This window comes from Salvelinus fontinalis, chromosome 9 (genome assembly GCF_029448725.1).
Source record: "Salvelinus fontinalis isolate EN_2023a chromosome 9, ASM2944872v1, whole genome shotgun sequence".
Lineage (NCBI taxonomy): Eukaryota > Metazoa > Chordata > Actinopteri > Salmoniformes > Salmonidae > Salvelinus > Salvelinus fontinalis.
This window is the reverse complement of record NC_074673.1, coordinates 53,538,965-53,566,210: the sequence shown is the minus strand read 5'-3', so window position 1 is coordinate 53,566,210 and position 27,246 is coordinate 53,538,965. Positions and strand designations below refer to the sequence as shown.

The window sequence follows — 27,246 nt, the reverse complement described above, 5'->3', positions numbered from 1 at the left end:
AAGAAACCACTACTAAAGGACACCAATAAGAAGAAGGGGCCAAGAAACACGGGCAAGAAGAAGCCATATCTCTGTCTAGTGTCTGTGCTCTTTTGCCAATCTTAATCTTTTATTGGCCAGTCTGATATATGTATTTTTCTTTGCAACTCTCCCTAGAAGGCCAGCATCCCGGAGTTGCCTCTTCACTGTTGACGTTGAAACTCGTGTTTTGCGGGTACTATTTAATGAAGCTGCCAGTTCAGGACTTGTGAGGCGTCTGTCTCTCAAACTAGACACTAATGTACTTGTCCTCTTGCTCAGTTGTGCACCGGGGCCTCCCACTCCTCTTTCTATTCTGGTTAGAGACAGTTTGTGCTGTTCTGTGAAGGGAGTAGCGTTGCAGCGTTGCACCAGATCTTCAGTTTCTTGGCAATTTTTCCCATTGAATAGCCTTCATTTCTCAGAACAAGAATAGACTGACGAGTTTCAGAAGAAAGTTATTTGTTTCTGGCCATTTTGAGCCTGTAATCGAACCCACAAATGCTGATGCTTCAGATACTCAACTAGTCTAAAGAAGGCCAGTTTTATTGCTTCTTTAATCAGGACAACAGTTTTCAGCTATGCTGACATAATTGCAAAAGGATTTTCAAATGATCAATTAGCCTTTTAAAACGATAAACTTGGATTAGCTAACACAACGTGCCATTGGAACACAGGAGTGATGGTTGCTGATAATGGGCCTCTGTACACCTATGTAGATATTCCATTAAAAAAAAATCTGCCGTTCCCATCTACAATAGTCAATTACAACATTAACAATGTCTACACTGTATTTCTGATCAATTTGATGTTATTTTAAAAATGGACAAAAAAAATGCTTTTCTTTCAAAAACAAGGACATTTCTAAGTGACCCCAAACTTTTGAGCAGTAGTGTGTGTGTGTATATATATAACGATTTAAGATATCTTTGGTACATAATTGGTTCAAATCATACTTTATGTGCTTGTATACTTGTCACTAATTTACCTCCAAAGATATTTCACTACCCCCTAAAGAAGAAGGAGGAGTAGTGGTAGTGGTAGTGGTAGTGGGATATCGCATTTTGCCACGTGGTTTAAAAAAGGGGGACACAGCAAATTAGTTTAAAGAGTATATTGAGTAGAACGTCATTAGATATTGTCTCAAATATTTATTTTAATTTTTTAAGAGCATCGGGGCTGGCAGGTAAGATTTAGTTTCTACCTGACTCTGGCCCACACTCCAGTACAGTACGTGGCGGTAATGCACCATAACGTTGGATACCAACCGCCGATAAACCCCACCGAAGAAGAAGAACAGCGCTTCGAAGTTGGTTGCTTCGTGATTTCGACGCTTGCCTTGGAGGTACAGTATCAAACGTAACATCACTAATTAATATGCATCTTTCAGCAATATCCAGGTGTTCTAATTTATTATATTTTTTTCTGCATTTCTGGAGTAGCTATAACGTTAGCTAGCTTTGCCAGATAGAGAACTAGCTATTTAGCTAGCTAACTTTACTTAGCTAACGTTATGTGAATTATTTGACTTTCAGGACGTAAAACTACTTGCAAGATTTAACGAACAGCCATGAGCACTCAAGTAAGTGAAATAATTAGCTAACGTTAGCCAAAGACAAGGTTAGTAGGTTGCTAAGTTAGCTAACGTTACTTCCTAGGTCTGTAATGTTCTGTTGTTTTAGGTAGCTAGCTAACAGTTAGCTGCTTGGCTAATCTTGCGAGTAAAAAACATACAGGCGTGCTGAAATCAACATGAATGTGTCTGTTTCAGACATTCAGTCAGGTTCATTCATTCTCTCAGTAAGTCTCTGGGGGTGAACCAAAATCTGAATTTACAGAAGACTTTGAATATGGTGGTTTTCATTTTAAGCACATGAAGCAGCCATTCACCAGCATTTCCAAGTTTAATAATGTCAAAATAGGCTAGTGAGATACCCCTTACCCGAGGTAGAACAAAACACATCAATGTTTTTTCACATCCCTAATGTCGTCCATTTATGAAATGGATGGTTGTGCAAAAGTCATTGAATATTTATGAAGAATGTAAGCTTTACTTTTTGGTAGCTAATGTAATAGACAACTTTCCAAGTCAAATTTGCTTTCATTCAGTGCTGTATCATCCTATCTGACAAAGATGCATACAGTTACATGTTTTTATTGTTGTGGCTAGTATAATCTAGCCACAGTGGGCTCTGACATCTGAATTTGTGTCCAAGGTTCCTTGAACGATTTTGTATCTTTGGCCCATACTCTTGTAATTGGGTCAAGGGCCACCACAGATTCTCTTTAGGACCACCATGGATTTAGCCTTAAATCCAATATGGTGTCCAAAATCCAATATGGCTGCCATAATACCATTTAATGGAGGTTAGCTGTCCAGGTAGCTGCACAATTCTGGGATAGATGCAGTGACAAGGCCAGTATCCTTCCTGTATGACTGTCGGGGTATTGGGGCTGTGTGGTGATCAGTTTCAAATTCTACAACAGCAGGCACTCAGGATATGCGGCTTGCATTCCAACGATACCCATTGACTAATTGGAATGTTATCTCCGCCTGAAAGATGCTGAGGATAAGAGTTTTGGATCCGTTCTGAAATGAACCTGGGGCATTCCCACTCAAACCTGATATGCCTAAATATACAGTATATCACAAAAGTGAGTACACCCCTCACATTTTTGTAAATATTTGAGTATCACTTTTCATGTGACAACACTGAAGAAATTACACTTTGCTATAATGTAAAGTAGTGAGTGTACAGCTTTTCCCTCCCCGGTGTCATGTGACTCGTTAGTGTTACAAGGTCTCAGGTGTGAATGGGGAGCAGGTGTGTTAAATTTGGTGTCATCGCTCTCACACTCCCTCATACTGACTGGTCACTGGAAGTTCAACATGGCACCTCATGGAAAAGAACTCTCTGAGGATCTGAAAAAAATAATTGTTGCTCTACATAAAGATGGCCTGGGCTATAAGAAGATTGCCAAGACCCTGAAACTGAGCTGCAGCACGGTGACCAAGACCATACAGCGGTTTAACTGGACAGGTTCCACTCAGAACAGGCCTCGCCATGGTCGACCAAAGAAGTTGAGTGCACGTGCTCGGCGTCATATCCAGAGGTTGTCTTTGGGAAATAGAAGTATGAGTGCTGCCAGCATTGCTGCAGAGGTTGAAGGGGTGGGGGGTCAGCCTGTCAGTGCTCAGACCATACGTCGTACACTGCATCAAATTGGTCTGCATGGCTGTCATCCCAGAAGGAAGCCTCTTCTAAAGATGATGCACAAGAAAGCCCGCAAACAGTTTGCTGAACACAAGCAGACTAAGGACATGGATTACTGGAACCATGTCCTGTGGTCTGATGAGACCAAGATAAACTTATTTGGTTCAGATGGTTTCAAGCGTGTGAGGAGTACAAAGACAAGTATGTCTTGCCTACAGTCAAGCATGGTGGTGGGAGTGTCATGGTCTGGGGCTGCATGAGTGCTGCCGGCACTGGGGAGCTACAGTTCATTGAGGGAACCATGAATGCCAACATGTACTGTGACATACTGAAGCAGAGCATGATTCCCCCCCCTCCCTACCTCCAAGACCACCACTGCCTTGCTAAAGAAGCTGAGGGTAAAGGTGATGGACTGGCCAAGCATGTCTCCAGACCTAAACCCTATTGAGCATCTGTGGGGCATCCTCAAACGGAAGGTGGAGGAGTGCAAGGTCTCTAACATCCACCAGCTCCGTGATGTCGTCATGGAGGAGTGGAAGAGGACTCCAGTGGCAACCTGTGAAGCTCTGGTGAACTCCATGCCCAAGAGGGTTAAGGCAGTGCTGGAAAATGATGGTAGCCACACAAAATATTGACACTTTGGGCCCAATTTGGACATTTTCACTTAGGGGTGTACTCACTTTTGTTGCCAGCGGTTTTGACATTAATGGCTGTGTGAGTTATTTTGAGGGGACAGCAAATTTACACTGTTATACAAGCTGTACACTCACTACTTTACATTGTAGCAAAGTGTCATTTCTTCAGTGTTGTCACATGAAAAGATGTACTCCAATATTTACAAATGTGAGGGGTGTACTCACATATGTGATATACTGTATATATTTTTTTAAATATAGAGACCCGTTCCGAGCAGACCCAAATACAACTAGTCTCGTTACATATTGACCTGGTCAGAGCTAGACATGGTCTAATCCGATCCAAGTAAGGGAAGCAGCAGAAAAGTAATTTTAAGCTACTTTTTATTAACCAGCGCTGTTAAAGCCTGAGAGGGAGAGAGGTGCAGCTCTAGCAGACGGGGATTGGCCCTACTGTGAGCGCGTGACATGGGGACCAGGGAGGGAGAAATGGCAACCAAACAAGCCGACTTACTCTCTAGTAGACTAATAGCTGCCATAGCTAGGTTATTCACCATAAAATATGATTATGTAGTGCCTGTCTTGGACTGCATCAAACCGGAAGAAGCTACACTGAACAAAAATATGAACGCAACATGTGAAATGTTGGTTTCATGAGCAGAAATAAAAGGTCCCAGAAATGTTGCCTACTCAGAAAGTTTCGAAGTTCTTAATTTTCCGTATTGTCTGACCTTCATGTAGTAGTGATGTACTGTTTCTCTTTGCTCTTTGCTTATTTGAGCTATTCTTGCCATAATATGGACTTGGTATTTTACCAAATAGGGCTATCTTCTGTATACTACCACTACCTTGTCACAACACAACTGATTGGCTCAAACGCATTAAGAAGGAAAGAAATTCCACAATAACTTTTAACAAGTGTCATGACTCCAGTGAAGATCTGAAGATTCGGGTTACAGTAGGTCCGCTCTACAGCGCCTGTCAAGTTGACCTCTTTCTTGTGCAATTCCCCACTTGAAAAGGACAATCCCTCCACGTGAAGATTTTAACTGGATTTCACTCAATAAACAGCCATAGAATCAGTTTGTCTTTTATTTACCATTCTTTGGTTGGCAGTAAACAGGTGAAAAACCTCAAAAAAGAGATGACAAATACAAGTGATTATTTGAGTTGACAGCCTAATTAAATACACAAAATTATCCACATCCACCTCAGAAACACATTTCTGCCATTATCAAATACAAGGTTTCCACTGTTAAGCAAATGTTTCCCCAAAATAGAAACCCACCATTTTTAATCAAATGAGCAGAATCAGTACACTTTTATCCAAATTTGCATTTTAGCCAAACACATTCAAAATACCTCTAGTAGCAAAAAACCACACTTATTTTCTAATCAGCAGTTAAGCAGACAAATCCTACATCTTTTAGCCAAATATTTTCCAGACTATGCATTTGTTACTGAATTAAGAACTTGGTTTACTAAGATTTCTACAAAGTTTAAATTACTTTTAACCATTTCAAACAAGTTCTATCAACAATGAATTTGGCTCTTCTTACTTTATACCCCACAAACAACATTTGAAGTTATAAATACCACTGCAAAAGTCCTATCAAAGTTAAGAGTTAAGTCTGTGTTTTCCAGAGTATCATTAGCAGTGCACTGCTTAAGTCAGTCTATCAAAACATGGCCAATATGGCGCTTACCGGCTGTCTTTCACAGTTTTGTGGAGGGCTTGGACTTGCACAGTCACCTTGATCACAAAGATGAAGTTTCCTTGGTCTTGTGGTTTTATAAATGCTCCTTTCACTGCGGTCTAAAGACAACAGCAGAACCAGGTGCTGGCACGCCCAGACTTGCCTGGAAGATTTGTTCCACCTGGTTCACCACTGATTGAAGGAGGAGGAGTTTCACCACTGAGGAGCTCCCAGGCAGTTTGTCAGCACACCTCCCACTCAATCTTTCCACGGTAACCGATGGAAAGATTGCAAATCAGCACCTACATACTGCCGGTCAGCTCCGAGTTTGATCCTCAACTGGTAGCAAGACAACCAGGCGTCGAACATCTCTGTGCAGGACTGTGGTTTGCGTAGCTTCTTTCAGGACTTTGGCCGATGGCCGGTTTAGTGCGGGTTTTGTGACAGGAAGGCAGGAGCTTTGGACCACTTTGACGTTCACGTCTCGAACAATGCTCTTAGCATCTGGATTAACGCTCATCACCCGTCCTAGCTTGAATTGGCCCCTCACTGCATTTTGGTCACACAACCAGACATTATCTCCGACATCAACGTTGCGATATGAAGTGTGCCATTTACTTCTCAGAAATAAGTTTGGGCCGGCAAGCTGGCTCCAAGACCTCCAGAATTTGCTGACCTGGTTCTGCATCTCTCTGAGTCTCTTGTAAGGGTAGTTCGCAAAGTCAAATGTTCTGATCTCACCGCTTGGAGAGGCCCAGCCCAGGAGAAGTGTGTTGGGTGACACATACTGCACGCTTTCTTCATGGCTCTGCACCCTGGCATCTATTGGGCATTCGTTGGCAAGGTTTGCAGCAAGTTGTAGTGTTGTCTGAAGCTCGCTGTAGCTAAGGCCTGTGTTGTTGCCCAGGCTCTGCAGTGCCTTCTTGAGAATGCAAACAGCGGCTTCAGCAGCCCCATCGCGGTGAGGTGAGTCAGCAGGGTGAATTGTCCACTCCCATTTGTTACCTTTTTGAGCCGACATCTCTTCTATTGAAGTTCTATTCTGAGCATCCAGGAACTGGTAAAGCTCTCTTAGGACAGGTTTGGCGCCAATGAAGTTTGTCCCCGGGTCGGACCAGATCTTTCTTGGGTGCCCTCTAATTGCAGTAAAGCGTTGGTAAGCCATCAAGAAGCTCTCTGTCGACATTGTGTTGACCAGGTCTGCATGAATTGCCCTGCTGGCCATACAGCTGAAGACGACACCCCACACTTTCATTGAGACCCGTTTCTTGATGTCATCTTTGACAAGGTACGGTCCGAAGAGGTCGACTGTAGTGAACTCGAACGGAGCTGCAGGTGTGGCTCTTTCAGCAGGTAAGTCAGCCATTACCTGTTCGCACCTTCTTGCTCTTGACTTTTTGCAGAAAAGGCAGTTATCCACTACTTTTTGGGAAATTTTTCTTCCTTGGATGACCCAGGCTTTCCTCCTCATTTTCAGCAGGGTTGCAGCCACACCTTCATGACCTTCATCGTGCGCCTCCCGTGCCAATAAAGTAGAGACCCATGCATTGAAAGGCAGAAGGGGAACTGCAGCGCCATCCTCCCTGAAGCCATGGATTCTCCCACCGCAGACTAGTAACCCAGATTCTGGCTCTCTGTACACAACCAAGCGGTCCGTAGTGGTAGTTGGGAACGTCACCCCCTCTTGAGCAGCAAGATAGATGTCTCTTATTGCCTCTTGACGTTCTGTGGCGGTGATAACTCCTTTTGTGGGAATCGCCTCCCACTTTGGGGTCTCAATGGATTTTGTTGCAGATCTAAACTTTTTGGCGGCTCTCCAGATCAAAGCAACAGTCTTGACTAGACACTTTAGGCTACTAAAGCGCCTCTCATCCACCAAGTTTAGGACAGCTGCACCAGCAGGAAATCGTCCCACCAGACTTGGAAGACTTCTTCTCGCTTGGGCTCTGGTGAGTGCTGCCACAAATGACTTCTTTTGCATATTGTTAATGCTCTCTCGAGCTGTCACAGACACATCTTTTGACGACATAATTGGCCACTCGCTCTCTGGAAGATATAGAAACTCTGGCCCTTGCTGCCACTCTGAATGGGCATCAAGTTCCTTTGGCCCAGCTCCTCGAGTGATAATGTCGGCTATGTTGAGTGGTCCAGGGATCCACCACCAGTCCTGTAGCCGTGTGCTCTCTTGGATCTCTCCAATTCTATTAGCGAAGAAAGTCTGAAATCCATAGCTTTCTCGCTGGATAGCTCCAAGAACAGTCTGACTGTCTAACAAATGGTACCACCTTTTTATCTGGATCTGGGTATGCTGTTCAAAGTACTTTTTCAGGCGGCTTGCAAAGACTGCACCGCAAAGTTCTGCTTTGACTGCATCCCCCTTCTGGTCTAGTGGTGTCAGCTTTGCTTTTGACTCCACTAGTCGAATTGTTAATTGTTTGTTGCAGTTCCACCGCAGGTAGAGGACAGCACCATAGGAGCTTTCACTGCCATCTGAAAAAGTGACAGCGACTGGTTCAGTTGTTGCCTTTGGTGGAGTAAGAGCTCTTGGGAACATTACTTTGCTTAGCTGGACGTACTCCTCAAAAATTCCAATTGCATCTTTGCGGAGCTCATCCGACAGGGGAAGGTCCCATGTGTCCTTGACCATGCTGTACTTTGATTTTGCCTCTTGGAATGCCCTTCGGACCAAGATAGCCCCTCTTTGCTTTGATGGCGTTGTCAGGCCAACTGGGTCGTACAAACCAGCAACTTGACTCAGCAGTTCACGTCTTGTCAGCGGGTCTGGTGTCTGTGCTCGTACTTCTTCTAGTAGTAAGTCTTGCCCAAGTCTCATCTTTTTCTTCCGCCTGGAGAAGTTGACCCTCACCATGAAATGCAACATGTCTTCATCCACAATGTAGCCGAGACCGAGCGCCTTGTTGTCTTCCTCCTTAAGCTGATTTGGCAGGACAACAATATTTGGTGATGCCTTTTCTCTTTCTCCTTTATTTTGGCCTGAGAAGACCCAAGGCTTCAGTGCAAACCCTCCTGCTTTTAGAATCAGCTCCACATTCTTTGTGATGACTTCGAGTTTTTCACGGCAGTTGTGGGATGTCAAGATGTTATCGACGTAGCTGTGCTCATGTAATACTTGGCATTCATCTGTGAGGTGGCTGAATTGAGGCAGGTTAGCCGTCTCCCTCATGGCCAGTTGTGCTATGCACCCTGCTGGCTTGTCCCCGATATTCACTCTGGTTATGGCGTATTGTTCCACCTCATCGCCCTCTGAATCCCGCCACAAGAACCGGTGTAGATGGACTTCCCTCTCCTTGAGCCACACAGAATTGTACATTTTTCTGACGTCTCCTAAAGCGGCGTAGGAGCCTTGGCGGAACTTGAGGAGGACAGCTCGAATCGGATTGAGAACGTCAGGGCCTTTCATCAGAAGGTCATTCAGACTTTGGCCTTTGTACTTCTGACTGCTGTTCCAGACAAGTCTTACCGGAGTTGTAACAGGGAGGGGGTTGGGTGCGATAAGATGACTACTATACCAGACAGGTCCATTCCAGTTGGTTAGATCCTCTTTGGTCAGCTTTCTTGCAGCCCGGCGGTCAACCATTTCGTGGACTTGAGCACCATAGGCTTTTTTCCACTGCGGTTCTTTGGCGAGCTGTCTCTCTGTTCTGAGAAAGGTTGCCTCCACTGCTTTTATGTTGTTTGGCAATGTAGATGGGTCAATGAGCCATGGATACCTTGCATGCCAGTGTGGACTATCACTGTGGTCATCAGCACCAACATAAGTCAGGCCACCCTTAACAACTTCCAGCTCCCTTTCTTCGGCCAGAGTCATTTCTTTGCCACCAAGTTGACAACTGCCGCAGCGACATCCTCCACATTTTGGGGTGCAAGGGGCGCCAATGCTATCCCATCTCCACCACTCAATAAAATCCCGAGTGGAAATAGCAGAATAAGAAGACTTGATGGTAGGTTTGGCGCAGATATGTTCTTCATACATCAATGCTGCTGTTCTCATGGATCTGGCGAAGTGCGCTCTGGACTGGTGTGCTGTAACTGTAGCCTCTTCAAACAGACCAGGGTGTGTCCCTGCAATTGTCTTTCCCAATGGCCCATCCCATAGTACAAGGTCCCCAACGGTGCGTATTTTCTGTGGGACCAGTCGCCCTTCCTTATGGCTTATCAAAAGCTGTATCTGTCTTGGTCTAACAAGTTCATTTTGGGGGACATCTGGAAAGAATTTTTGGAGTCTTTTGGCTGTCACATGTTTGTGAATCTCTGCAATGCTGTCCAAACCATAGCAGAGGAGTTGGTGGGATCTGACATTGCCTTGCTCTGTGCGGACCCGGATCTTTAGGAGGTACCGTTTTGTGGTGACTTGAACTTTCATTCCTCCCACACCATGGACAACAAGGGTTATGGCTTCACTTCTAAGGTTCAAACTCTCAGCTGCATCATGAGTTATATAGTTTGTATCCGATGCCAGGTCGATCAAAGTCCCAACTTTTTGTCCTGCATTGGCCGTGACCTCTAAGAGCATCATGATGACTGGCCACTCCACTATTCCATTCTCTGCTAGAAGACTAGGTTGGTTGGACACCAGAGAGGTTCTGGCTATAGTGTTGCAAAAGGCATCGCAACACTTCTCTGCAAGTTCAGGTGAGAGACTTTTAATGAACTCTTCTTGGGCTTGGGTATAGCGCTCTCTTGTGTCACCTCCCACTTTGCTGTTATTGGACCTCTGGACGACATTCCCTTTGGATGTACCAGCTCTAGGGCAGAGGTAATAGTGGTGTTCTGCAGCACGCTGTTCTATGCAGTCTGGCCTCCTGCACAGAAACTCTGATTTACAATAGTCACCTTCCTTGTGAATCTCCAGGCATCTTTTGCAGGCTCCCAGCTTCCTGACAGCATCTATTTTCTCTGACAGCTTAAGCGTGCGAAACTTTTGGCAGAAATATAGCCTTTTCTTATGCTTGCCGTCTCCGCAGACCACACATCCTTGAGCCTGGTTGCTTAGTTGGGTGGAGGTTCTGGTTCGAGCTTGCCGAGGTTCAGATTTCGGTTTTGGTTCCTCCTCTCTCAGTTGGTCCAGCTTCTCATAGATGGCTTCTTGACCTTGAAGAAACTTGTGGAGGTAGTCAAATCGCTTGTCTTCTTCAGCTTCATCACCTTTGCCAGCTACATGAAGAAGCCATTCCTTCTTCAGGCCATCAGGAAGTTTACTCTCTATTGTCTTTGTTACAAGAGGGTTCTTTATAGCACCGGTCTTGCCAAGCTCGTTCAGATCGACCAGGGCTTTTTCTACTGATTGGATGAGCTCAACAATCCTCCTGGGCTGGTTACCTTTAACTGCTTGGAGTCTTTGGAGCTCTTCTACTATCTCAAGGGCTATAGTTGTCTTATTTCCAAAGCGGTTCTCCAAGACCCGGAAAACCTCCTCAGCAGTTGTGTAAGTTGTCAGGTGAAGGTCTCGTATGGTCTTCTCATCCACACTGTCGAGAAGTTGGAACTTTTTAACCTCTCTGGATCCAGTAGGTTCTCCCTGCATCTGGAGCGCTTCCCAGTCTTTTTTCCACCGGTGAAACTCTCGGCGGATGCCAGAAAACTTTGGGAGGGAAGCAGGCTTTAATTTAATTGCTGGTGTGGCCACAGAACTGTTTGAAGTAGTACTCAATCTGCTGGTTTCTCCTCTAACGTGTGCCCCTGTAAAGTCTGCTTGTCTTATTGTGAGATTTGGCAGGATAGTTTCAAGGTCTTTGATACGACTCTGGAAATGTTGTTGCTCTGCAGGGGGGGCCCAGCACTTCCAATGTTTATGCACCTCTTTCGCAGCCTTCACAAGTTTCTCTAGTTGTCCGATCATGAAGAGATATGCATCTGGGTTTTTACTTGGGTCCACAGCTCCCACGTTTTCTGCTTGCGACTCTGCTGTTGTAATTGCTTGTGTCAGTTCATATTCCCCGAAATTGACCCACAATGTCTTTTGTATGAGGTCCTTTAGCTCTTGCAGTTTTTTCTCACAGTCATTGGCTGTTTTGACCAAGTCAGACTTCTGCTGCTCGCTCAACTCCTCTGCATCAGAGCTTTCTTCAATACATTGCCCCTCTACATCATCGTTGGCTTCCAGGACTTTGCCAGCTTCTGCAGTGAGCTTCCTAAAATTGTCTCTGAGCTCCTCTTCTGACATCATTGTATGCATCCGTAGCACATTATTGGCCAGACGGGAAAACTGACGCTTCGCTGATGTCCTTGCGGTCTTTAGCTGCTCCACCAGTAATGAATCAGCCATTTCAATCACAGCAGCAGGCGGGAACAGTCTTTCCTCATTTCTCTGGACACGTGTGGTCACTTTTCTGGTCCTTTTCCAGTCTTGAGCCACGGTTTTTCACTGCCAAGTTTTGACCTCTTTCTTGTGCAATTCCCCACTTGAAAAGGACAATCCCTCCACGTGAAGATTTTAACTGGATTTCACTCAATAAACAGCCATAGAATCAGTTGTTTGTCTTTTATTTACCATTCTTTGGTTGGCAGTAAACAGGTGAAAAACCTCAAAAAAGAGATGACAAATACAAGTGATTATTTGAGTTGACAGCCTAATTAAATACACAAAATTATCCACATCCACCTCAGAAACACATTTCTGCCATTATCAAATACAAGGTTTCCACTGTTAAGCAAATGTTTCCCCAAAATAGAAACCCACCATTTTTAATCAAATGAGCAGAATCAGTACACTTTTATCCAAATTTGCATTTTAGCCAAACACATTCAAAATACCTCTAGTAGCAAAAAACCACACTTATTTTCTAATCAGCAGTTAAGCAGACAAATCCTACATCTTTTAGCCAAATATTTTCCAGACTATGCATTTGTTACTGAATTAAGAACTTGGTTTACTAAGATTTCTACAAAGTTTAAATTACTTTTAACCATTTCAAACAAGTTCTATCAACAATGAATTTGGCTCTTCTTACTTTATACCCCACAAACAACATTTGAAGTTATAAATACCACTGCAAAAGTCCTATCAAAGTTAAGAGTTAAGTCTGTGTTTTCCAGAGTATCATTAGCAGTGCACTGCTTAAGTCAGTCTATCAAAACATGGCCAATATGGCGCTTACCGGCTGTCTTTCACAGTTTTGTGGAGGGCTTGGACTTGCACAGTCACCTTGATCACAAAGATGAAGTTTCCTTGGTCTTGTGGTTTTATAAATGCTCCTTTCACTGCGGTCTAAAGACAACAGCAGAACCAGGTGCTGGCACGCCCAGACTTGCCTGGAAGATTTGTTCCACCTGGTTCACCACTGATTGAAGGAGGAGGAGTTTCACCACTGAGGAGCTCCCAGGCAGTTTGTCAGCACAGCGCCCTCTCTCTCCCGCAGAGGGGTGAAGTTGGCCGTTTCATGACTGTTGTAAATACTGAAAACACTCTCTCCCACTCTGCAGAAATGGAAGTTAAAAATCCCTTTGTTACAACAGAGCGAGAGTTGCAGTATGGTAACATCAAAATATATTTCTGTAATCCAAACATTTGGAAGGGTCCGTGGGTACATAAAGAACAATTGTCAGCTCAGTTGTTGTTTTGGGATCTCATTAAGGACGGTATAACAACATAAATGTATCTCTGTGTATATATTTCCCAGTTATCAGGTTTACATCCAAATGTTGTGGAACTTGTAGGATTAAATATTAAACTATTTGTGAGGTGGAATGTGATCTTGGCCTTCTAAATGAGAAAATGGTTTTCATGTAAAGTTTATCCATTCCGTAACCACGCCCATGTGAGCACAAACATTATGCCAAACATAATGGAACGGCCTTTTCCCCCAAGTGTTTAGAAGGACCCGCTAAAGAACTCTATAGACCAGTTACGTGCAGCGCCAGCTGAATACGGTACAGATGGTTAAGAAAACTACAAGACTAGAGATCAAGCAGGCGGACTGTGTTGAACCGGTTGTCATAAATGGTCAGACTATGAGACCAGAAAAACGTGGAGAGTGGCTGCACGTTGAAATGGTTAGAAACTAAGAAGAAGATGACTACACAGGAACATTCAGTCTGCAGCTGTTTAAGTACTTTAGTCTGGTAAACTTGACCGAGAACCACCGGGTGGTACGTTCAAAGATCCATTCTAACGAAAACTTCCTCTGGAAGATCCGTTCTCGACTTTCTGTCGAATTACTCCCCGTAGATGGATCGAGCGTTTTAAACGGAGAGACAGCAAAGACATACACACGTAAATATGTACATTGCAATTATTTCGAAAGAGCGGCCGTTCATTAGCAAAGTATTCGCATTTCCATGAGCATAGTTATCAGCTGTATGTACGTTGATGGAATTCCTGTCTCTCCCTTTCCCTCTGTTTTGAATCCGGCATTTTGTGTAACAAGCTGTCATATCAGTTTTGTCCACTAGGGACTTTTCATTGCATTGTGTAGTAATCAATGTGCAAGCTATTCTGTTTGTGTTTATGTAATTATGTGTAGTTAGTTAGTAAATCAATAATTAACCCATTTGTATATCGTAGATTCATCATTTATGCTAGGGTTCATGCAGATATCCAAGAGTTTCGCAACATTCCGAATGAGACTGAAGATAAATAAGAATTAATTAATTGACTGACGTAAGAGAGAAATATCTTGTTTAGTCAGGACTTGTTACTTGTTAAATAGCTTTTCCCGTGGTGCCCCAGATTACTACTTAATTAACTGTTATATGATTAATTTAATTGCGTAATAATTGAATGTGGTATGTAATTTTTTTCCAAAATAACAGTCAAACACAGTGGTTAGAGCATTACGCCAGTAACCGAAAGGTTGCTTGATCGAATTCCCGAGCTGACAAGGTAAAAATCTGTCGTTCTGCCCCTGAACAAGGCAGTTAACCCACTGTTCCCCGGTAGGCCGTCATTGTAATTAAGAATTTGTTCTTAACTGACTTGCCTAGTTAAATAAAGGTTACATTTTTAAAATAATTTAAAAAGACACGGTACAAGGCACACCTGTTAATTGAAATGCATTCCAGGTGACGACCTCATGAAGCTGGTTGAGAGAATGCCAAGTGTGCGCAAAGCTGTTAAGGGTGGCTACTTTGAAGAATCTCAAATATAAAATGTATTTTGATTCAACACTTATTCTTTTTTTGGTTACTACGTGATTCCATATGAGTTGTTTCATAGTTTTGATGTCTTCACTATTATTTTACGATGAAGAAAATAGTAAAAATAAAGAAAAACCCTGGAATGAGTAGGTGTCAACTTCTGACTGGTACTGCATATGCCTGCATGTATATATGTGTTGATGCTCATGTCTCCGCCCTGACAATGAGTTGTTGTCCCAAAAGCGTGAAGGCTATAGAAACGCATTGGGCTTATTTTGGCTTTGCCTCTTCCTCTCTGGATAAAATCGGACCTTTGCTGCAGCTGGATCAGTATTGGCAGTAATGAGTGATTTTATTGGCGGTGGATTTAGACCTTGTTTTTGAAGAACATACTGGAAGTAAGGACAATAGTTGCTTAGCGAAACTCCATTATTTTTTAAGTACTGAGTGTATTTTTAAGCTGGTGAATGGAATCGCCATATTCAATGTCTCCTGTAAACCCAGATTCTGTTTCAGGTAGGGGGAAGCCATGTAAGGTAATCACATAATGAGTTGTGAAAGCTACCTGTGCGTGATTCAATAACAATTTATTTTCTTTCCAGTACAGTATTCTGTTCAAGCAAGAACATGGTGAGTTTTGTCTTTACTCATCCTCAATATTAACCCCCCTGTTACAGACTCATTACATATTGAAATGACTATTTTCCTTTAAATGGAATGTCATTTGACACCTTGTAATTCCATTTTTGGTGTGTCTAATATGTGTGTTTGCCCACAGCCCACGACGATGCCATCTGGACTGCTGCGTGGGGTAGAAGTGAGCGGGATGGATTGGAGACAATAGTCACTGGCTCTCTGGACGACATGGTGAAAGTCTGGAAATGGTAATACACTGCATATTTTGAATTGAATTGAGCCAGTACGGTCGGTCTACACTAAGTTGACTGCTCTGTTCTCTCTCTTGCCACTCAGGTCAGACGAAAAGCTGGAGCTGCAGTGGACCCTGGAGGGCCACCAGCTGGGTATAGTCTCAGTGGACGTCAGTCCCAACGGAGCCATAGCAGCCTCCAGCTCGCTGGATGCCCACATACGCCTCTGGGACCTTGAGTTCGGCAAGCAGATCAAGTCCATGGATGCGGGCCCAGGTAGGACATTGTCTGGTGGCTTTTCAGCCACATTATGTCTGGCGAGGGCATGTGTAGCAGCAAAGGCTGGGGACAATGCGATTTTCATTCAGGAAATTAATGTAAACTCCATGAATTGAAAAAGCCCATTCAGTTATTTTTTCATGATTTGGGATTGACCCCAACCATGATCTTCAACATTGAAGTTGAAGTACTATGCTCAAATGTGGTTCATAGGGTCAGGTTTTGTCAAGCTGCCACCCTGTACAAGGCTCACATGGCTCAACTGAGTGACCACGACCGACAAACTTGCAGCCAAAGCTATTGACACAAGACATATTCCCCTCTGCAGTTGTGTATGATTTGTTTTAGTTGTTGACTAATTGTAGTTCAGGCCAGAGCCATAGGAGTTAGAACTAATAAATTGGTTATAAAGCCTGCTGAGCTGACTAACCCTGTGTCTGTTCACCAGTGGTTGCAGCCCTCCGCTCCTCTCTCTGATTGAGGGGTTGGGTTAAATGCGGTAGACACATTTCAGTTGAACGCATTCAGTTGTACAACTGACTATGTATCCCCTTTCCCAAATAAAATGTGTGTTTAGTGAGTTCACCAGATCAGGCAGTAGGGATAACCAGGGATGGTCTCTTTTTAAGTGTGTGAATTGGACAATTTTTCTGTCCTGCTAAGCATTTAAAATGTAACGAGTACTTTTGGGTGTCAGAGAAAATGTATGGAGTAAAAACTACATTATTTTCTTAAGGAATGTAGTGAAGTAAAAGTTTTCCAAAATATAAATAATACAGTACAGATACCCCCAAAAAGTACCTTAAAGTATTTTTACCCAGGGTTACACCTTTATTCTGTTAACCTCATCGTTCCAATAGAACAGCTGAGAAACAAAGTAGCGCAGAAGTGTCCTGGCTTTTACTTCTGTGGGCTTCAATGTCACCCTTATGTTTTCTGTCTGTGGTTTTCTGTATTCAGTAATGTAATGAAGGGTATTTTGTCTCATTCCAGTTGATGCATGGACAGTAGCCTTCTCCCCAGACTCCAAATATATTGCCACAGGAAGCCATCTTGGAAAGGTCAACATCTTTGGGGTTGAAAGCGGCAAGAAGGAGTACTCTTTGGACACCAGAGGGAAATTCATACTGAGTATAGCCTACGTAAGATACAATCAAGATTGAATGATGTTTATTGTGGGACATTTTACTGATTATTACAGTGGAACAAGTGTTCATTCAAAATACATGTTTTCGGACCCCCACACACACACACATTCTTCACACTTTTACAGTGTTCGCTAGTTTAACAACATAAAACAGGAACATCTATTTTGACAGCACTGGGCCTTTTTAAAATATTAACACCATACACACATACAATTAGCATAAGGGCTCTCCATTTGCACTCTGGGAGAGCAATTTGTGAAAATGACTTAATGTGCATCTCTGTAAATGCACTACACCCAACACAGGCTGGTCGTTATTAGTGATGTTGACTTGAGTATAGAACATCTCTGGGAACGCAGTTATATTTCTAATACTTGTTTCGGTGTGTCACTTATGGGGATACGCCTTAGGGCGGGTCACAAGCTTGAAGTATCCAATCACACAGCATCTGTTGGACAGGGCGTGTGGCAAATGAGGTGAGCCCCTCTCTTACATAAAGAGAGCCACTCTCCCGCCAACTGGTCATTCTCGCAACTTTGAGGAAATGACTGTGTTCACTAAAAGCTCTCCTCAGAACGACTAGATTCCTGTCTTCCTACTGAACCGTTCTCAGGCAAACCGTGAGGGTAATGCTGATGTATGTAGGACATTAGCTCCTGTCGTTTGTAGTGATGCACCAATATGACATTTTTGGCCAATACCGATATTCAATATTTTCCTTGCCAAAAAAACGATACCGACATATTAAAAATTTTAGAGGCCTTTTAAGCATTCTCATACAGTTAAATAGTACACACACACACACACACACACACCATACTGACCAAAAAGTTATTTTGTTGGCATTTACTTATGTTGCCATTACCAGTAAAACATAATCAAAAGCCATTTATTTCACCTACTTGTCGTTTCGTTATCAACCAGGATTTCATCATACATGTCAAGCAGTGAAGTTTCAGCTCTGTCCGAGGCCTCTCTTCCTCGGTGCCCACTGTCAGTGTGTCCGTTTCCATCTTGTCCAGCTGTGTATGTAACATTCCACATAAACCTTGTTTTTGTCTGCATCGAAGTAGCGGTCCTTGTACATAGCATGGTGGCGACACAGTAAAGAGTGAATACCACCGAATCGCTTGTTCACAGCCTGTGTTGGTAGTTTTGTCGAGCAGGCGTTTCAATGCCATGACCGAGGGTATCACGTCTGCTGCAGGCGCAGTTGATGAGCTTATTTCTCCAGTCAGTTGTTTGAATAGAGCTAGGAGTGTGTTCATGTTTCAAACATGTTCTCAAATGCCATTGAAATGGCAGAAGCGGTATGACAACCAGCACAATCATGAGCATGCAATCCTCAACGACCCACTGTGCTGTCAGACTCAGCATGCTCATGGGGCTGATATCGCTGGTCCAAATGTCAGTCGTGAAGCTAATAGCAGTGACGCTATTACTGTGTAACTCTGGTAGGGCAACATCTGAAAAATAGCGCACTTGGTAGTGTGTACCGGTGCTCGACCAGTCGGCGAATGCCAACATCACCCACGACAGAGAACAGTTGATTGTAAAGGGCAATGAATCCCATTATCTTGGCGTTAATGGATTTCGCCTTTGAGTTGTCTCGCTGAAATGTTCTTACTCTTTCAAATCACTGCTGGACTTGCTGACTGCTTGTTGACTGATCCACACAGCAGGCATTGTGGGTTAGGAATGCTGTGTTGCAAGTGTAGCGCAAAATTTTACGTGGTGTCATTACGTCATGCACCTACATTATATAGGTATGCACGTCAGCTTTGACAGTCAGTGTCGGGTGCGATAATCAATGGCCATTTTTAGAGAGAGGATGGAGGAAGCGTGCCTTGAAGCTCTGGGTATCTTCTTATGACATGTATTATCTGAGTTAGGCCCACTGAATTATACCCACAGAGGAGCAGCTTCTATGGAACTTTGAATGTCTTTGAACTTCCCAGTTGGTTTAACGTTGAACCAGTGAAAATGTTAGCTAGCTATCTAACAAGTTTGTTTGCAGAGCAGCTCTAGAATTAAAAACACATCTTACCTTTTTTTGAAGTTAATAAATCCAATGTGAAACGTGATGACTTTAGTATCCTTAACTAGTATTGAAAAAGTCAATCCATTCTTCTTTAAACATCTCTTCTGAATTACACTTAACATTCACATTGTCAGTAGGCTATAGTAAGCTATGCTTCAGAAGGGAGGGGCAGGTAGCCTACGCACACCCACTGGCAAAGATTTACAGCTGGCAGGCAGACACTGCAGTAAGTTTCTGAGTGACAGAATGAGGGCTTGGCATAGGTGTTTTTTTGCTGGGGGCAATTTGTGGGACTGGAAAAAAATGCCCAGAACATAAAATAATTATCAACCGCTTCCCACGGTTCCGACGCATCAACAGTGAAAGGTGGCAGAGCTAGAGTGGTGTTTGTCAGAGAATGAGACGTCACGAAAATCGGTTTAATCGTGAAAACGTCTGTAGCGTCCAAACTATTATGACCCCTCTATGGAAAGATGACTCTCACGAACACGATGGTGTTCTCCGTTTTGCTCTATGACCCCCCCCCCCCAAAAAAAATCATCTTGGGACATTACAGCAGATCTGCCAACTTCTCTCTGTAGCGTCCGAACAGTTTGCTACACACTAATATGGCCCCTCTGTGGAAAGGTGTCTCTCTCACTAACAAGTCAGTCTGTCATGGAAAGAGCAGGTGTTCCTAATGTTTGGGTTACTTGAGTAACCCCGGTTCTATGAGAATACAAGTGAGCTGTCACTGCTTTTCTCTGCTTGCAAGAGCGCAAGGAAGAGGCACGCTCGAGAATAACCAGTTGGCGGGCGAGTGGCTCCCTTTATGAAGGAGAGGGACTCACTTCATTCGCCACTTTACCTGTGTCTCTGACACTGTAATTGGATACTTCAAGCTTGTGACCCACCTTGCTTATCCCATAAAACCAGGGTTACACAAGTAACCTAACATTTTAAAGAACTGAGTTGCTGCTGATCTTACTTTTCTCTGACCTTTTTTTCAGAGCCCTGAAGGGCCCGAAGCTTATGCACATGTGCGGATCATGTTCTGCGCGTGTTTATGCTCTACTTTAAGTAGTAGGGAACAGGCTACTCTGGCAAATGGTGCTTGTTTAATAAAGTTAGATCAAAGCTGAATCAATGTCTGCAAGATCATAATATTCTACATAACAGAACTGAATATAATAGCGTAGTATGTTACAGTAAAAGAGATCCCACATTTTTCGCGGTAATTGAGGTAATATGTACATGTAGGTAGAGGTAAGGTGACTAGCAGCATAAAAGGGGGGGGGTCAATGCAAATAGTTAATGTAGCCATTTGATTAGCTGTTCAGCAGTCTTATGGCTTGGTGTTAGAAACTGTTAAGGAGCCTTTTGGACCTAGACTTGGTGCCTGATACTGCTTGCCGTGCGGTAGCAGAGAGAACAGTCTGACTAGGGTGACTGGAGTCTGACAATTTTTAGGGCCTCTGACACTGCCTGGTATAGAGGTGTTGGATTGCAGGAAGCTTGGCCCCGGTGATGTGCTGGGCCGTACGCACTACCATCTGAAGCACCTTGCGGTCGGATGCCGAGGAGTTGCCATACCGGGCCGTGTGTTTGGGTCATGTGGACATCAAGGAACTTGACTCTCTCTACCTGCTCTACTACAGCCCTGTCGATGAGAATACACCGGTAGGCTAGCTACAGTTTAACACCATCTGCTCTGAATTTTGCTCACTTTACATCATTCAACTACTTCGAAACGACACTATAACTTGATCTAAATCCATATTGAGACTGAGATCAAATGGTTGGTATAGAGATGCTTCATAGTTATTTCACCGGTAAAACTATCAGTCACGATTGACAGTGCGAAATGTGAAGGAAAGGACACAACAAATGTGTGTATAGTAGAGGTAAAGAAACATGCGCAGAAGCTTCGGGACCTTTAGTGCTCGGGAAGAAAGGTTGAGAAAAGTCGGAGCCACAGCCTTTAAAGAATTGTCAGTGCTGCAACTATCAAATGTTCCCGATTTTTAATGAATTCACTTCTTCAGCTCGCAGTGGTGCATAGTTTTTATCCCACATTTCCCCCATGATTACATCAATAACATCTAGTTAAACGTTCAAATACAACTGCTCAAAACAAGCTTTATAACTATCAGAAATACTTGAATTGTATTTTTTCCTATCTTTTTTCCAGAGTCCAGATGGAAAGTACTTGGCCAGTGGAGCTATAGATGGAATCATTAACATCTTTGACATTGCCACTGGGAAACTACTCCATACGCTGGAAGGTACATTCTCTGGCCTCTGTCCCTCAACCACTTTCTCCCACAGCCAAGCACCAGTCGTCATGTCACCAGAATAAGACCCTTGTTATTTATTGGAAAGCAGCATCAAGCACATCACTGTGCACTTTCAACACCCAGTGAAGTTCATTACAATTTATTTAATCTGTAGCCTATTAAACTTAATGCTTTCCTGGGTCGTAGTGGGATAATATACCATTGCGTGATTACAAGTTTACGCCTATGGTTATTATATCAATATTTGCACATAAAGGTGTTTTGGTCATTTCTCGCATAAATTAATTTTACCGGCACAAAAAGATCGTCAACATTTGTTAAGTACTTTACTCTCATAAAAAGGTTGGATGGAAACCTGGTTAGTAAAACATTTCACTGGCTGCTATGTGACTCAATCAACAATGGACAATGTCATGCGTCTTCATATTGAAGGGGTATAGCTCTCACGAATTGTCAGCACTGAAGACAAGCTGTGTGTGTTTTAATCGAGCATGCTGTCTCCCCCTCTCTGTAGGTCACGCCATGCCTATCAGATCGCTGACGTTCTCTCCAGACTCACAGCTCTTAGTCACAGCCTCAGATGATGGCTACATCAAGATTTATGACGTGTAAGTTCACTGGGGAGTTAATGGCCATCTGACTCGCCTGCTCTCATTTTAGGCTATTGTGGTGTAGAATAAGAATCCTACAGACTGTTCCAAACAAGTAAAAAATGCATGGCTGTATTGCTTTGTGTTCAAGGCAATGTATCCATGAATTGAATATTGGGGATATATTTGAAACAACTTTCAAAATCTTGGTGGTTCTCTTTGAGATCCAATTGAAATGTCAAATTACATTATGTCGCACAGGTCCACGCTGACTTCCAGTGATGGCTCACCCTAAAATCACCCCAAAGTCTGTCAGATCTTTTCAGACCTCAACAGTGGGTGTTGCTGTTGCTATCACGCTCCTTTTTTGGAAAACATGTAATTATTTGAAAAAAAGTATTAACTGACACATATGGTTGCAAAGCTACCGGTAATATGGCAATCTTTGGTAACCTTTTGTTCATTTACATTTACATTTAAGTCATTTAGCAGACGCTCTTATCCAGAGCGACTTACAAGTACATTTATACATAAAAAAGTTAGTATCTTTATTTTGTTATATTGTCTATAAGTTTCTAGTGGCTAGACCATATGGTTCAAGATAAAATAGCCTAATTTAATGAAATGGTTCAAGATAAAATAGCCTAATTAATGAAAAAAGCATATAATCAACAATGGCATTATTTTCAATTTACTATTCCAACTTTTTCCACAACTGCCACCAGTTTGGAGCAAAAACACTGACAACAAAAACATAGTAAAATAAATTTATAAATATGTGGAAACCCTCATTAAACACCAATGGTATACGCTAAATTGATGATAATTTATAACTTTGTTATTCTATTTTAAAATATTTACTTTTTTTTTGGTTGAATTTTACCCCCTTATCTCCCCAATTTCGTGGTATCCAATTGTTAGTAGTTACTATCTTGTCTCATCGCTACAACTCCCGTACGGCCTCGGGAGAGACGAAGGTCAAAAGCCAATGCGTCCTCCGAAACACAACTCAACCAAGCCGCACTGCTTCTTAACTTCTTATGGCTGCAATCCCGGTAACGGATGATATGACAACAGCCAGTGAAAATGCAGGGCGCCAAATTTAAAACAAAGCCGTAGGAAGTGAATACTCATTCATATCTCGCTGTGATTTCAATGGGATCTTGGTTGAAACTCGACCAGCCTCAGAATTTTCACTTCCTGTTTGGATTTTTTCTCAGGTTTTTGCCTGCCATATGAGTTCTGTTATACTCACAGACATAATTCAAACGGTTTTAGAAACGTCAGAGTGGTTTCTATCCAATACTAATAATAATATTAATATATTAGTAACTGGGACTGAGGAGCAGGCCGTTTACTTTGGGCACCTTTCATCCAAGCTACTCAATACTGCCCCTGCAGCCATAAGAAGTTAACACGGCGCGCATCCAACACGGAAGCCAGCCGCACCAATGTGTCGGAGGAAACACTGTGCACCTGGCGACCTGGTTAGCGTGCACTGCGCCCGGCCCGCCACAGGAGTCGCTAGTGCGCGATGAGACGGATATCCCTACCGGCCTAACCCGGACGACGCTAGGCCAATTGTGCGTTGCCCCATGGCCCTCCCGGTCGCGGCCGGCTGCGACAGAGCCTGGGCGCGAACCCAGAGTCTCTGGTGGCACAGCTAGCCCTAGACCACTACGCCACCCAGGAGGCCCATATTTTATGAGATAATTAGACACCGGTGGAAATCTGAAGGGCCCAACAAGGCCACTAGATGTCACCTGATAAAATTCCCACAACGTTGAAAGTCACAAATTCCGGTAGTTTAATGGTAAAATTCAAAAGTTTTGTAATATACCCTTTTAACCCTAGACCCAGATAATCACCAAAATTCACCCAAAAGCTACAGGTGGTGCCAGTGTATACACTATACAGTGCATCGGAAAGTATTCAGACCCCTTCACTTTTTCCACATTTTATGTTACAGCCTTATTCTAAAATAGGTCAAATAAATTTTTTCCCTCATCAATCCACACACAATACCTCATAATGAAGAAGCGAAAACGGGTTTTTAGACATGTTTGCAAATTTATTTCAAATAAAGAAACATACCTTATTTACATAAGTATTCAGTTTCCATTGATCACCCTTGATGTTTCTACAACTTGATTGGAGTCCACCTGTGGTAAATTCAATTGATGGAAAGGCACACACCTGTCTATATAAGGTCCCACAGTTGATAGTGCATTTCAGAGCAAAAACGAAGCGCAAAAACAAGACAGGATTGTTTCGAACGAAGCACAGATCTGGGGAAGGGTACCAAAACATTTCTGCAGCATTGACGGTCCCCAAGAACACAGTGGTGTCCATCATTCTTAAATGGAAGAAGTTTACAACTACCAAGACACTTCCTAGAGCTGGTCCCATCGTGCGTTACAAAAAAATTACTTGTCTGTCCATTTCTCTTGGAACTTTGTTTTCTTGACTCGACCATATCCTTCTCTTAGCCACCGGAGCCACGTGGGCTAGCTACATTTCCCCGCTGGCATCTTCTTGATTTTCCAGGTTCTCCCTGGTGGTTGTTTGTTCATAGCTGTCATGTTGTTCTCTGGCTCTTCCCTCATTTTATTGTCAATAGAGTTTCTTTTTGACAATAAATCGATCCATGTCAACCAGACTGCAAAATTAGCTAGTAGCAAACTGATGTGTGTGGCTGTAGTTGAGCAGTTGCGTTCTATTTCAGCCTTTCTGTTCAACAGCTGCGCTATACTGCCATCTATCTGCTGTCCAGAGTACAATATATATATTCATTAAATTAAGTGATTCAGGCCTGCATTAAACAAATTGAATTGAAATTGTATCATTTATGTATTATGAATGGGAAATAGGAAAATTACCGTGAGCCGCAAATTAAGGGCTCATTCGGGCCGCGCAATGAATACCACTGATTTAGAGTAAATTCTTCCCAGAAGGGTGGAGGCTGTTATAGCAGCAAAGGGGGGACCAACTCCATATGATTTGGAATGAGATGTTCGACGAGCACATGTCCACATACTTTTGGTCATGTAGTGTATGTATTTTATTAACACTTGGAAAATGTTGTTTTACAGGCAGCATGCCAAGTTGGCAGGCACTCTGAGTGGCCACGCGTCCTGGGTCCTCAACGTAGCTTTCTCCCCTGACGACACGCATTTTGTGTCCAGGTAAAGTGTGTGTGCTTGTCTTAAGTCAGTAACTGTTTTGGTTTTTAATAGTAAGTTCCTAGATCATATTTGATGTGATTTAATAATGGCAGGTGCCAAAGTCTAATTCAAAGACCATAAAACGATTGTCACTCGCATTTCTTTCACCATTCCAGTTATGTAAAATCAGTGATGGGAGAAGGAAGAGGTCCTATTTCCAAAATGTTCCAACAAGTTTTTTTTCCATTTTTTTTTTCACGCACATTCAGATTTTAAGGGCTAGAGTCTACAGACTACAAATGACAGGTGTGACGCCAAGAAGTGTTATGAATCTTTGGGATGACAAAATTACTTTTGTCTTTGCTCCTCTCAGTTCCTCAGACAAGAGTGTAAAGGTTTGGGACGCCAGCTCCAGGGTGTGTGTCAACACATTCTTCGACCATCAGGACCAGGTGAGAACATTCAGTCAACTCCCAACGGCTAATGGAACATTTTGTTTAGAAAGCACTTCTCGTTTTACAATCCATAAAGTGCATGCTCGATCGTATTATGGATTAGGTGAACAGGACTCAAAGCCTTAATCCGCCATATTATTTTCACCTACAGTCTGATCACAAAAGAAAGAAAATGAGGGAAGGGATTAATAATATTATTGGGTCTAACAGCCATATACAATACAGTACACTCATCTCTTGCCCCCTTTGGTGTTATTGTGGCTGGCCACTCAAAATAATATGGGAATTGATGTGGCTGTTGTCCTACTATGCCCCCTCCTGTCTTTCTGTTATGTCTCAGCGTTGGCAGACTGAATAATCCGAGCTGTCGTTAGATCTCCACTGCAGACGCCTGTAGGGAGGCTTAATCATCTCTGGAAGAAAGCTACACATTTACAGACATTGCTCTGAGGAGAGATCAGAGGCAGTTGAGTGTCTGGTCTGCTTTCCATTTTTAGCCTCTGTCTGAATGAAAGCTGCTAGGAAGTCAAGGGAATGATATGGACAAAAGCAGCTGATTAAAATCATCTCTCTTTTGTAGCAGTATCTCTCGTTCCGACTGGTCACAATAGACAGAGGAGCTCTTCTTGCTTTTCAGAGGTCGAATGGATTATTGATGAAAGAACATCCCTTGGTTGTCCCATCATATTATCATTTCAAAGGATGCTTTTTTTTTTCTTTTTTTTTTTACAGAATAGTAAGATCTGAAAACTTGTCTAAATACATTTGATGGTGCGGTAGTACACCTGCATTCTGAACTGGTTTTGAAATGCCTAGAGTATTTTAAGGGACATGGTGTGTTTTTCCAATTCTGCCACTGTTTTTACACTTAACTGCTGCCTTGCATGTTGTTCAAGTCTTGCCGTCTGCTTTTTTTCCCCCTAGGTGTGGAGTGTGAAATACAACGGCACAGGTTCTAAGATCGTATCTGTTGGAGATGACCGGGCCATCCATATCTATGATTGTCCCATGTGATGTATCAGCTCTCATTCCTACCACCTCTCCCAGCTGCAGACCAGGCAGCCTGAATACTGGCGCTCTAGTAAGAGTACCACAGCTTATCTTGCCTGGCTCATCCTACTTATGGTGCAGCTCAATATTCTGACTTGCTCTCCTTCCTCTCATCTGCACTGATTTGAAAATTCACATTCACAAGCCCTGCTCCTTCTCATGGAGATGGAAGGTGAGGAGAGGAAGTCCATTTAGACTATTGAGATGCACCTATGGCCTAGCTCAGTCAGAACTGCCCATGGTTGCTCCACTGAGCCAGAGCTAAACTGCAATCAAAAATGATTGTGGGAGGTTCAATGTCGTTGATTATTTTGCACTTCACTGTACCTTGCCCTCCTTTTGTTGTACTCAAAATAAAGGATTTTTTGTATTTTTATTTTCCCAACTAATTTGAGTTAATATTCTTTCCTGCCGGTGCATTATTTATTCATTTAACTTTTCAACATTTGCAGTAAATCTAAATACAGCAGATGTTTCCACAAACAATTACTGTACACCGGATTTCTGTGAAATGTGAGGAAGCACACATTTCAATCCGCATGAACTTCCATCTCAGGCTGGCACCAAGGCTACAGTTAGTTATCCTATTACATTACATGCTCAAGAAGGTCTTGCAAACCAGTGCTCCATCCTGTGCCCAAAAATCAGTACTGCATATAGAATGAATTCCTATTCCATAGTGTTTTAAGAAAACTGTGCAACGTAATGGACAC

The 27,246-nt window shown here is 43.0% G+C and overlaps 1 protein-coding gene across 3 annotated transcripts; it reads left to right on the top strand.

Annotated features, from left to right (window-relative positions):
- The first annotated feature begins 1,246 nt into the window (after window positions 1–1,246).
- skic8 (SKI8 subunit of superkiller complex) lies at window positions 1,247–26,909 on the top strand. 3 transcript variants are annotated; one of them, XM_055934898.1, is made up of 11 exons: window positions 1,279–1,363; window positions 1,554–1,600; window positions 15,264–15,291; window positions 15,440–15,545; window positions 15,634–15,806; window positions 16,803–16,951; window positions 21,169–21,262; window positions 21,789–21,882; window positions 24,957–25,049; window positions 25,402–25,480; window positions 26,408–26,909. In XM_055934898.1, the coding sequence occupies exons 2-11, from the start codon at window positions 1,589–1,591 to the stop codon at window positions 26,495–26,497; spliced, it is 918 nt and encodes a 305-aa protein (XP_055790873.1). In that variant the 5' UTR covers window positions 1,279–1,363; window positions 1,554–1,588; the 3' UTR covers window positions 26,498–26,909. The 3 variants fall into 3 exon arrangements, with proteins under 3 accessions (XP_055790872.1, XP_055790873.1, XP_055790874.1); XM_055934899.1 differs by having other exon boundaries at window positions 1,323–1,377; XM_055934897.1 differs by lacking the exon at window positions 1,554–1,600 and having other exon boundaries at window positions 1,247–1,363.
- Window positions 26,910–27,246: the final 337 nt, after the last annotated feature.